Here is an 11,539-nt window from a genome sequence, read left to right as displayed (position 1 = left end):
AAGCATTAATTCTATAGAACTAATTTATTTTATATGAAACAATCAAATTCTAGTCTAGTCACAGTAAGTTCTAAATGGCAGCAACTTAAAAAAACTAAGAGCCAACTTAGTTCAGATTTAGGTCCCATCCAGAACAGGGTATGGAAGCTGGGACTCACGAAAAGATGCCCTGCCCTCAGTCTGATGCCATGTAAAAAAAGAAGCCCTTATTATAAGGCTCAACCCCTACTAAAAATAGGAAAATCTGTGAAAACACCTTTTATTGGCAAAGTTTTACAAACGCCTTAGTTCACAAGTATGGTGTAAAAGCTTCATCCTTTGTGAAACAAAGTATATTTGTCACAAATTACAAAGTTTGTGGATTAACACCGAGTGCCTGCTTGCAAACATCTACAACTCTTTTCCCATTAAACATATGCAAAATGTATTTTTGTAGAAAAATTCACAGAAGCAGTAGAAAACTATTTCCAGCTCCATCTCTCTTACTGTTGATTTCAACAGAATGTGAAGATACTTGGACTTTCTTAATTAGTAATTGTCAGTCTTCAGATGACATCTACTGCTTGGCCTCTGCTTCCATCTGAGTTTCTTGTGATTCCTCAGCTTCTGAAAGTTTTTCATCATCTAAAATTCAATATTATTGTTAGTCAAACATGCTTGGTCATATATAGACTATATTGCAGAACTTTGTCCCACTTAAATATTTTATTTTGATTGCCTAAAATGTGTAGTTGAGTATCTCACTCTAAAAAATGCTATGTTCAAACAAACAAAATAATCCTTCAGTTTTTAAGGATGTTATCTCTAACAGCTGTTACTGGAAATATGGGGTAAATTCTATAGTGTCAATTGAAGCAAATGGTACCAGATTGCTTCTAACCCCTTCTTTCTCCTTGTCTGCTAATGGTTTATTCATTTTATACTGAAGCTGTGTTTTTCACTTAACTGCTACTTCCTTCACAAAATCCTGAAAAGTAATCTATATATTCACATGAAAATGCATTTTCAAGAGTAGTACTTAAGCAAGTGTTATTAACACATAATAACAATAACCTTCTGCTAAAGTGCACCTAGGATTAACAGTTCATTCTGCTTAAGAAGATCTAGATGGCCTTAGAGAATGAAAGTCTGCTCTTAGAGCCATCTCTGCATTTAATCAGGTCATGCTCAGAGGCTGTACCAATTGTTCTGTCTTTGAAAGAAAGGGAAAATCTACAGCAAATATATAAAACAATATTACCCATACTGGAGCACAAAAAGTTAGAGCTGATTTGAAAATATTAAGTATTTGTATGAGAAAAGATGAGTACAACTAATTCCTGAATTTAGCTCTCGTGTCTGACAGTTTTAGTCCCTGCTCTGTCAGATTCACAGTCTGAGTAGATTGTCATTTACCTTCCTTGTATTTCAATTTCTTTTTAGTAAAGCCTCAAATGATGCCATGGTAGTAGTGACATGTTCAAAACTACTGAAATAGGAATTATAAAATGAAATTTGGAAATAAGCACAAGAATAACTCTCTGTAAGAAATACTTTGTTTTAAAAAAACCAAAAAAACACCTCAAATGGCTATTCTTCATCCTCACATTTTAAAGAATTCTGCTGCCTACAAATTAACCTGAAGCTAGTCAGGAAATGGCACAGTGGGTAGCTTGTAGAAGAAAAAAAAGCTCAGAGCAGTCTCAGGCTCTGGACTACTACTGGGAAAAAATTGTGCCAATGCAAGAGGTCACCAGCCTCAATTGCACAGAGCCATCCCCCTGCTGGAAGCTGTGATTCCTTTTGATCTGCTAAAACACAACCCAGTTATACCTATTACCAAAGAACAGCACTTACTCTCCAGGGTTTGCTGAAGTTCATGGATGGTGCTCAGGAGAACATGGAACTGCTTCCTTCTCAGCTCCAACTGGAATGATAAAATACATGTTGTAGGAAACAGAGAGCACATACAGCCAAACAACCCATAGCAGACTCTTCATTAATTGTATTCCTAATAAATTATTATATAACCATCTCTATGAAAAACTTACCTTATCTTCGACATTTTCTTTAATGTGAGAAAGATTTTGCAGTTCTTTTCCCAAAGCTTCTAGCTGCCTGAAAAGAGATTGTCAGAGTACTCTTAAAAAATTCTGTAAAATTCTTGCAAAACAGATTTGCTCTGAGTAGAGGAGAAAGATCTCTAAAAGATGCTGTTTATGAAAACAAAACAAGTGAAATGATTTAGAGGTAAGGTCACTTCATGTAATTTTAAACTATTATGTTCTCAACTTGTAATTTCACGATATTTACAAAAAATCAGGCCTCCAAGCTGGAATACAGTTGTACCCTGGGCATTTGGAACAATTCAGTCCTGACACAACATGTTATTTACTTGACCCTACAAGTCAAAGAAGCAGATTCATAGAATCTTAGAACATCCTGAGCCAGAACAGACCCACAAGGAATATCAACTCCAATTCCTGGCCCTGCACAGGATACCCCAAGAGTCATGCCCTGTGCCTGAGAGCATTGTCCAAATGCTCCTTGAACTCTCTCAGAATTGGTGCTGTGACCACTTCCTTGGGAGCCTGTTCAGTGCCCAACCACAGTCTGGGGGAAGAACTTTCTGCTCTCACTTGAGCTCACCATGGACCAACTCTTTTTGAGGCCAAGAACAGCAGGTACCATAATATACCTTTCAAATGAGAATGGAGCACCAACTCTTACAGCTATACCTCCAGTTTGGTCCTTCTACTTCTAATGCCTATCATAATTTATGCACCATGCAATGACAGCAAACTGCTCATTTAAAGGTGAAGTGGATTGAGGCTGATATCCCTGATTAATTAGCAGGCAGAGTCACAGAGGGGTCAGCAAGGAAATCAACCTTTTTTTCCTGAAGCCATTGACAGCTGCTGCAACTAGTCTGGCTAGGGAACCACAAAAAGCCCTCCAGTCCTAAGTACCCCACTGTGGATGGGAAAAGGTGATTTTAGTGCTACCCAAGGGTGTTGTCTTTTTCTGGGCCAGCATGCTTGGTACCTCAATGGGAATACCTGAGAGAGTTGTGTGTGACATTACTCCTTTCTTCAGTTTATAGGCTCATACACTGATTTTGGAAGCATTTAGTTTCTAGCTTCTGAAAAACTTGCATTTGGCCAAATCTTGCTGTTTACACTGTGCTGTCAGGTGTAAGCAGACTGTGAGAGGACAGACTTTTTTTTTTCTAGTAACATCCAAGCTACACCTGGAATTTTACTCCTTTTACTTTACATTCCAGAGAATCTTTGCTTAGCCTTCTTACCTTTATATCTCTTTTTCTAAGACTGTGTCATTTCTTGGTTCTCTGAACAGCTCTTCTGATACAGCATCTAATTACACTGTGGGCAGTGTTGTTCAGTACTTCTGCTCCTATCACTTCCTGAATTGTCTCCTGTGCACTACTTGTGACTAAGCTGTTAACAGCTTCCTTTGTGCTGTATGACTCCTTGTTCCAAAAAACAGACTCTTAAAAGCACAAAGAAAGTATTTTTCTAAACTTTGTCCTATTGTTCCAGATAACCTGCAAAAGCTGTAAATGTAACTCTTGCAAGAAACCCTTCTGTTTCTTCTCACAAGAAGTTTTCTCGAGTGTTTTTAGTGATTAAGAGTTCCATGAAGTGTGTGACATTGTTAGTGAGGCTTCCTCTGTTCTGAATTAAGGGTGGCCTTTGGTTCATTGTATCATTTTCTGTGTACTTTCCTACAGACTGCATCCTTACCAGCTATAACTCACCACCCTTTCTAGCTTTGCTTTAAAACTTATGCTTGGATGTGTTAAGCAAACTTAGGATAATCCCTCCAAACCTAAACAATCCAGCATCCTCTAAGATAACAAAATATCATTTATGACAGAATTATAGAATAGTTTGGGCTGGAAAGGACCATAAAGATCATCTAGTTCACACCTCCTGCCATGGGGAGGGACATCTTTCACTGGACCAGATTGCTCAGAGCCCCATCCAAACTGGCCTTTGAACACTTCCAGGAGTGGGGCAGTCATAACTTCTCTCCTTTAGTTGTTTCTATTCTTAATTGACTTATCTGAGAAACTGCATTTTTGGTAGTTCTTTATTAAAGCCTCACTTGATAAATGTCATATGCTGACTAATGAAGTAAGAAGTAGTCAAGTCTCATGAAAATTGCCTGTAATAATCAAAGTTGGGGTAATGAAATCAAGGCACAGAAAAACAACATACAAGAAAGAAATGTGTGAAATATTGTGAGTGGCTTATAGCTATAAAAATGCTATTATTAGGGTAATAGTATAACCAAATCAGTTCCATTTGCTATGAAAGGCTATTGAATATGAAAAGACATCCTCCCCTGGCAATTTCAGTGAAAGTGGGAAGAGGGATAAGTGCACAGCTGCACTTACATGGGAACAGTAATCCCACACCACTTCTTTAATCAGTTTAAGAACAACAAACTCATAGATGCAATAAATCCTGGAATGTTTGTATGGCTCAATAATCTCCCCACAACTGCCCCAAAAGCACAGACAGTGATGCAAACCCAGAATGTGACAAGCAGCACTGTGAGTTACACACAGGATGAGTTGGACAACAGGTAGGTCTGCCCTGCATGCCAGGGCAGGTTATGTGTGGCACACCACGCAGCCATTTATAACTGGGCATGCAGGAACAACAACCAGAAGGAAAATGTAAAAAAAAAAGAACCCTAGGAGCTTTCTCCTGCTCTCCCATTCCACCTTACTTGCTTGTGTGTTATGCATTTCAAGTGACTACTGAATCTGGCAGGTGCAAGTTAAGGGACTTCCCACCATCTCCCTTTTCTGAGCAACTCACAGGTAAACTGACATCAGATGTGCATTTACATCTCAGTTCACTTATTCACCTTTATTTTTCAGTGGAAAAATTTAAACTACAGAACAATTAGCAATGCTTCTGACCCATATAGATGGGAGATTAAGGAAAGCTCATAAGGGCACAGAAAAGCAAGTTTTTATCATGGCAAAGAAATTATATAAATGTGAGGAAAAGTCAAACTGAAATCAAGGAAATGTCAAGTCTGGTGACTTCTAGTTTACTGCTGTATTATAATTTAATGTAGTTTTATACTTACTTCAATGTTTCATGTCTGTCTGGGTGATGCTGTATGACTTTGGCCAATGCATCATATTCTGAAAGACATTTAAATAGTTGATCTAAATACTTCTGAAAATATTTAGTATAAAATTTAGTATAAAATTATGCATGGATTTTTTTTATTTTTAGGATTTTTTAAAAAAACTATTACACATTAAGAATAATATTATGGTTATACAGGTAACTAACACAGCCATTTCCTGATAGGAAGACCATACAGATGACAACTACCTCATTCACCTGGAAAAATTTGTGCTGCAGACTGGACAGAACATATTAAAAGGCCAACACTTCAGACCTATGTTTGTGAAGATGTAAGAACTCCATATTCCTACTGGTTAAGGTTATTTTAATTTCCAGTTGAGTTCAAAATTATCCACAGCATTGATCAAACAGTTGTACTTAAAACCTTTCATGTTATACTTCTGAAATTTTTTGCATTTCATTTATCATGAAAAAAATAATTTTTTGCTTCTAATCAACTGCTCATCTTTTAAAGTGTTACAGGTTTCAATGATTTATGAGTATACAATTTTAAAAGTAGGGAAAAAATACACCTCTTAAAACAGGTGTTAAGAAAGAACACTGTTTTAGGTTTTCCTGATGCTGCATGTCATTGAGATCTGGTTCAATCTTGCCTGTGTCATCCACCCAAAACTTTCAGTAGTCAGTTGTCCCCACCAGGCTGAATACAGTAATCATGATGCCTTGCACATTCAAAAATTTAGAATCTATTTTCCAATACAATGTAAAAGATAACAAACCAATGAAGCCCAACACTGTAAATACAGATATGGCACCTTACCCTGGCGATTTTTTCGAATCCTTTTTGCTTGCAGGATTTGTTTTTTGCATTCAGAGATCTTCTCATGGGCTGCAGCTATACTATTTTCTTTAGGAAAAAAAAAAGAAAGAGAAAGATATAGAGTTATATTGAATTCAAGCAATACATGTAAATAAAAATTTAAACTATAAAAGAGTTGTTTGTGACATGGTGGCTTGTTAGCTCCGTCAACTTAAAAACTATATACACATCGACAGGTTAAAAAAGCTTTTGTTTGTATGCAATCTATGTAATTACAAGATGCTTATAGCACATATATGAGTGCTATCTAGTAAGAAAAAAACCAAACCCAAAAAACCTCCAAACCAGTCATCAGATATTTGTATTATGTTCACCAGGCTTGAGCTTGTTCAGAAGAGAAACACTAAAACAGAAACCAGTAACATTTTCTCGTGTTTACCTATATCCTTATAGATTTTCTCATAATTTTCCATCTCTCTCAGGTTCATGTCATACACCAGAAGAGTTTTTCCCATTGAAAATTCACACTGTGATAAAGTACTCAGCATTCGTTGGTACTGGCTGTATCTGAAAGCAGATAAGACATTTATTTACTCTCAACTTCATGCAGCTTAAGGGACAGCTAAATAACAACCATTCAATAAAGAAAATACTTCAAAGATTCAGTGTATAATTTTTTGGAAGTGCAGTTAGAAGCACTGTACACATTATTCCAGCATCATGTCCTTATCAGTGTAAATTGGGTATTAAAGCAGTGAGCAGTTTGACCAAGAGCTTTTAAATTTTCCAGCTCGGGTTGGTTCTGTGACCACCAAATTAGTATTTTAATACTGCAGTGCTTCTCTGTCTACACACTGGTAATATTGTGATCTCAGGGAATTTATATCCATTACTAACAGAGACCCCACAGAAGGCTGTCACTCGTACCTTACTAATTTAGACTTAAAAAAAAGAGAGAACGACAGCAGCAGAAATACCAGCAGTATTTCCCTTCCCTAACAGAACAAACGCACAACTGCCAACTAAAATATCCGAGTCATGATCCTGTTATAAGAGCGGGACTCCCGGCTGGATCACGCAGCAGGCACAGCAATCCTGAGGGCATTCGAGCGGTGCTGGCAGATTACAGGACACAGCCCGCAGCCCTCAGTGATTCCTGACCCGTCTGTAGCCCTCCTCTCCCAGCACAGTCCTCGGCGTTAGTCCTGGAAACACCACAGAGCCAAAGAAAAGCAGCTGTGCGCATTTTAACGCGGATCTTTTCCAAATGGATCGAGCCCTGCTTTCCACCGAGACGCAAGCTAAGCAGTTCCAAGACTTAAAAAACCAAAGCAAAACAACAGATACCCTTCCTCCTGAGATCCGGAATTGCACCACTTAATGAAACTCTTCACCAACAAATTGATCCGCCTGTCGTCGCCAGCTCCATCGCCATCGATCAGCAGCCGCTTGCGGATAACTTCATCTGGGGAAAAACTCCCGTTAAGCCCTCACGCCATGGCCGCCGCCTCCCGGCGCCGCGCGGGGGGCTCTCCGGGCCCTTCAGGGAACCATTCCCGGAGCCAGAGCGGGCAGATCCGCTGAGCCGCGGCGCCGGGGGAGCATGGAGGGCCGCTCGGCCGGGGCCGCGATGGAGGCCCGTCTGGGGGGTGAGCGGCCCCGGGCGCCGCGGCAGCCGCTCCCCGGAGGGCGGGCGGGGGGCGCGGCGCTGCGGGGACCCCGGCGGGGGTCGCGGTGCGGGGCGGGAGGAAGGAGAGGGGGATGGAGAAAGGGAGGGAGGGAGGTCTCACCGTCGGTCACGGCCCCCATGGCGGCGAGTGCCGGAGCCGGCGGGGCGGCGGCAGCAGCGAGTGAGGTCAGCTTCCCACAATGCAGCCGGCGAGAGCGGCGGCCATGGAGGGGGAGGCGGCGGCTGCTGGGGCCTGAGCCGGCGGGCGGCGAACGCGCGGCCCGGGGAGGGCGGGCGGGCGAGCCCCGCGCCCCGCGTGGAACCGGCCCCCTGGCGAGGGGCGGCCCCGCCAGGTGAGCGCCCGACGGGGGAGGGAAGCGGCGGTCCCGCAGCCAGGCTCCACCTCCCCGCCCCCGCCACCCGCACCGGCCCCGCCGCCCCCCGCCCGGCCGCCCCGCCATGCCCCCGGCACATGGTCCCGCGCCATCGAGGCCGCCGGGGTCGGGGGCGCCTCTCCTGCCCTCCCGCCACGGCCCCGGCTCGGGGTGTCCTCCCCGGGGTGCCGTCACCATCGCCCTCGGTGGTGCCGAGCTCCCCGCGCCGGGTCCCGCACGGCCGCGGTGGTGCCGTCCCACCGGCAGCGATGGTGGCGATGGCACAAGGGAGCGGGCGGACGGTCCCGCCGTGCTGGCCATGACCCAGCGGGCAGGCGGATGGTCCCGTCACGGTGCCCAGTGTCATTGACATGGCACTGTGAGGGCGGTGGGGTCCCCTGTGGCGGCTGTCCAGCCCCTGTGGGTGATGGAGCGGGAGCGCTGGCTCTTCGGTGCCTTTCCCTGGTGAGGGTGTGGAGGATGTGCCCATGGTGCAGGTGTCGGGGAGCTGGGCTGGCCTCCCCTGGCTGCCCTTGGGCTCATCCCCACTCGATGCTGGGAGGACAAGCAGTAGGGCCTGGGGTGTGCCAAAAATTATTCTGATGTTTCCTGGTGAGTTTGACTGTGATCAGCAGAGAGGAACAATAGTTGTTTCTTCCTGTCCTGGCAAACTAAGCTGATGCTGGAAAAAGTGGCTAGAGGCATCTGGAGAAAAGAGATATTAAGGTGTTACCATGTGTTGAGTTTGAGGCTTTTGGTCCATAGGCTTGGATGCTTGGGCAGTGCTGGTAATGTTACTGACCTGTATATCACAGTAGCTGAGGCGTTGCCAGACCCTGACACCTTTCTATTCCCTCTTCATTTTGGTTTGGACAGTTAAGTGGCTCACTGCCTTTTTCTGCTTAGCACTATTCATTGACAGTTTTAGGGTGATGGGGAAAATCAGGGTGAGAAAAGAACGAAGTTAATATGTGCTGTAATCTGTTAGTTCCTGGTTTTAGAGCTGTGAGAGATTAAAAGGCGCTTTCTTGTTCTGGATAGAGACATTTAACAGCTCTTTACGGATTTGTAGATTGTTTCAAGTCAGTACTTTGTCTTCAATAGGCAACTGATCAGGCCCTTTGGAAGGTGCTAGTAGGGAAGCATTACTGGGAGTGGTCATTAAAACTCCACCAGAACTTTTAGGAATAAAGTGTTTCCAATATGGGAAACTTGGATAAGTGGCTTCTGCTCTTGAAGTTTTTATGTACTCTTAGGTGATTGGTGGGGAATATCATTTTATATGAAAACCTAACGAACTATCCAGTTACCCAGGTTTGGGCCAAAGAATGGGCCATGCATTCATGAACTATGTAAGCTGTACTGAAGGTGCTCACTTCTGTGAACTCTGATATGTTGCTATTTAGTTGATTTGACTAAAATCTTTGTTTTTTGTCACTATGGTACAGCTTAGTATTTTGCTAAAGGGTGAGAAGAAGACCTAGCTGAACTTCTCTATGCAAATTTTGTACAGTTATTGCCTTTCCTCTTTTTCCACTCACTTCCTTTTGGAAGTCTTAAGCATTTTGAAACATCCCATTTAATCAAGATGATATTTTTCTTACACCTCTGAGCTCTTTCCATTTTCTGAGCCCTATCGCAGAGAGAAGTTGGTCAGAACTGAAAACTATTGTAGGTGAAAATCCACAATTATTTATTTAATAATCTCAGAACTTCCATGTAATTTCCTGTCATTTAATCCAATACAATCTTTTCTCACTTTTTGTTCATCATTCCACTCTTAATCAGTTGGTCTTATTAAGGTCTCCAGATGACAAATAGATAGTCCTTGAGTAATTAATTTAGAATACAGCAATACATATGACTAGTTTATAATATTTAGTGACTTTTGTTCCATTCTTCATGTGTTACTAATTACGAACTTCTATGAAATTTTTTGCTCTGGGTCTTAAGCTCATAAGAACAACTTTGGGTACAAAGCCATTATTTTTCTTTTTAAGACAGGGCTTTCAGGCATTATCAATGTTGATTAACTTTTCTCCTTTAGAATGCAAGTAGAACTTGGTAAATACATCATCAAGAATCTCACTAAGGCTAGGTATTGATGCAACTGCCTGTTCTCTCTCCTGCTTTATTTTGACATATTAAATATCCATGGGATGTTTTTGCTTGGGAAGCCAGTTCCAGCTTTCTGGGTTCCTATATGCATTTGAGGATTCATTGTGTCTTAGGAGTTTTTGATTTGCTTTGCTCTCTTTCCAAGTAGAATTCCTCATCTTTAAGTGTGAAACAACCCTCGTTTCTCATGTGCTGAGGGTGTTGCACTGGGCTGTATACAGCCATGTCTTTGTCATTAATTCACTGTGATATATGGTGTAGATCTTTGGAACAGGATTGACTTACTCTTACTTATTTGTCCTTCACCACTTTGGGTACTCTGTGCAGATTCTATCAGCTACAGTCTTTTATATAATCCTTCAACTGACCAGCAGAAACACTGAGTAGCTCTGGACCTTCCCTAAAAAGCATCAGTAGTGGAGATTCACACAATAGGAAAAAGTTCTTCCACAGGGGATAGCACCTGACTCTGTGCCAGCTCTTTTGGAACAAGTACCTGTGTGTGCTTTCAACCAAGGTAAAATGTCACACAGTTTTCTCTCTTTCCTTGAATTCTTTTATGTGTGCCATATGGTAAGACCCTGGAGCAGCTTATACATAATAATTTGTTGCACATCTGTCCTTGTCAAAAGTGTTAAATAATCCTCTGTAATGTTTCCAGGTGACTCTGGATGCAAGAAGTATAACCTAGGTAAGTTTAGTACTGCAAGATGTTACACGTGTGTGGAACTGGCTTTGATTTTTCATACGTATACTTTTTTTTTCTGTTCCTGAAAATATGGCTTTTAAGTGCACTGATGTTTTTTTTATTGAGGAAATCTGTTAGTGCTGAAGTTTTCTTTCCTGAGAAACAATCTATGAGAGCAAAAGTTTAAAGTGACTGTATTCCTCCTCCCTTTTTCTTTAACTCTGTGTGTATATGATTTTTTTCCCAACCACACAAAAAGTTAAAGGGGAAGAAGCTTTTTATAGTATTCCAGGCTATAATGAGCTATGATTTTTAAGAGCTAAGAAAACAGTTTTTAACTATTGACAAGGTGGATTTAAAATATTTTTCTTTAGCCTCCCTAATAATTTATGAGGTGGTTTTAGATTCCAGGCTTTCTTCATGTTGACTAACTTCTAAATCAGACTTTTGTGTAGCACTAAATCTTACAGAGATCTAAGTATAGTAGGTCAGAAACTGCAGGGTATTTTTATCCAGTCCAACCTATATTCTTGTCAGAAAGCCATACCAAATTTATTTAGCGAGACCTATTTTCTGTAAGTCTATGTTTAGCATTACTTTTTACCACCATCCTTTATCTTTCTGTTGATTATATACCAGAATTCTGTGCAAGACTGATACCAAGCTAACCTATCAGACTGTTTTTCTCATTTTAAATTATGCTACAGTTTTATTTTCTTTGCAGTCTTCTGTAGCTTCAGCATTTACTGAAAATTA

General features: G+C 41.6%; 2 protein-coding genes across 2 annotated transcripts in view; one reads left to right on the top strand and one right to left on the bottom strand.

Annotated features, from left to right (window-relative positions):
* Positions 1-243: 243 nt before the first annotated feature.
* Positions 244-7,860, bottom strand: THOC7 (THO complex subunit 7). The gene is made up of 8 exons (XM_066557945.1): positions 7,725-7,860; positions 7,282-7,399; positions 6,374-6,501; positions 5,935-6,021; positions 5,107-5,164; positions 2,031-2,097; positions 1,837-1,906; positions 244-624 (listed from the first exon to the last, which is right to left on the bottom strand). Exons 1-8 carry the CDS (start codon positions 7,741-7,743, stop codon positions 557-559), a joined length of 615 nt encoding a protein of 204 aa, XP_066414042.1. The 5' UTR covers positions 7,744-7,860; the 3' UTR covers positions 244-556.
* A 65-nt stretch (positions 7,861-7,925) lies between these two features.
* The window catches only part of ATXN7 (ataxin 7), an 86,714-nt gene continuing 83,100 nt past the window's right edge, over positions 7,926-11,539 (top strand). Inside the window, exon 1 of the mRNA XM_066557944.1 lies at positions 7,926-7,956. The gene's annotated coding sequence lies outside the window, so the exon portion shown is untranslated. The remainder of the gene's footprint in view (positions 7,957-11,539) is intronic.

The sequence above is a fragment of the Molothrus aeneus genome, chromosome 12, assembly GCF_037042795.1.
Source record: "Molothrus aeneus isolate 106 chromosome 12, BPBGC_Maene_1.0, whole genome shotgun sequence".
NCBI classification, from domain to species: Eukaryota; Metazoa; Chordata; class Aves; order Passeriformes; family Icteridae; genus Molothrus; species Molothrus aeneus.
This window is presented reverse-complemented; position numbering and strand designations above follow the sequence as displayed.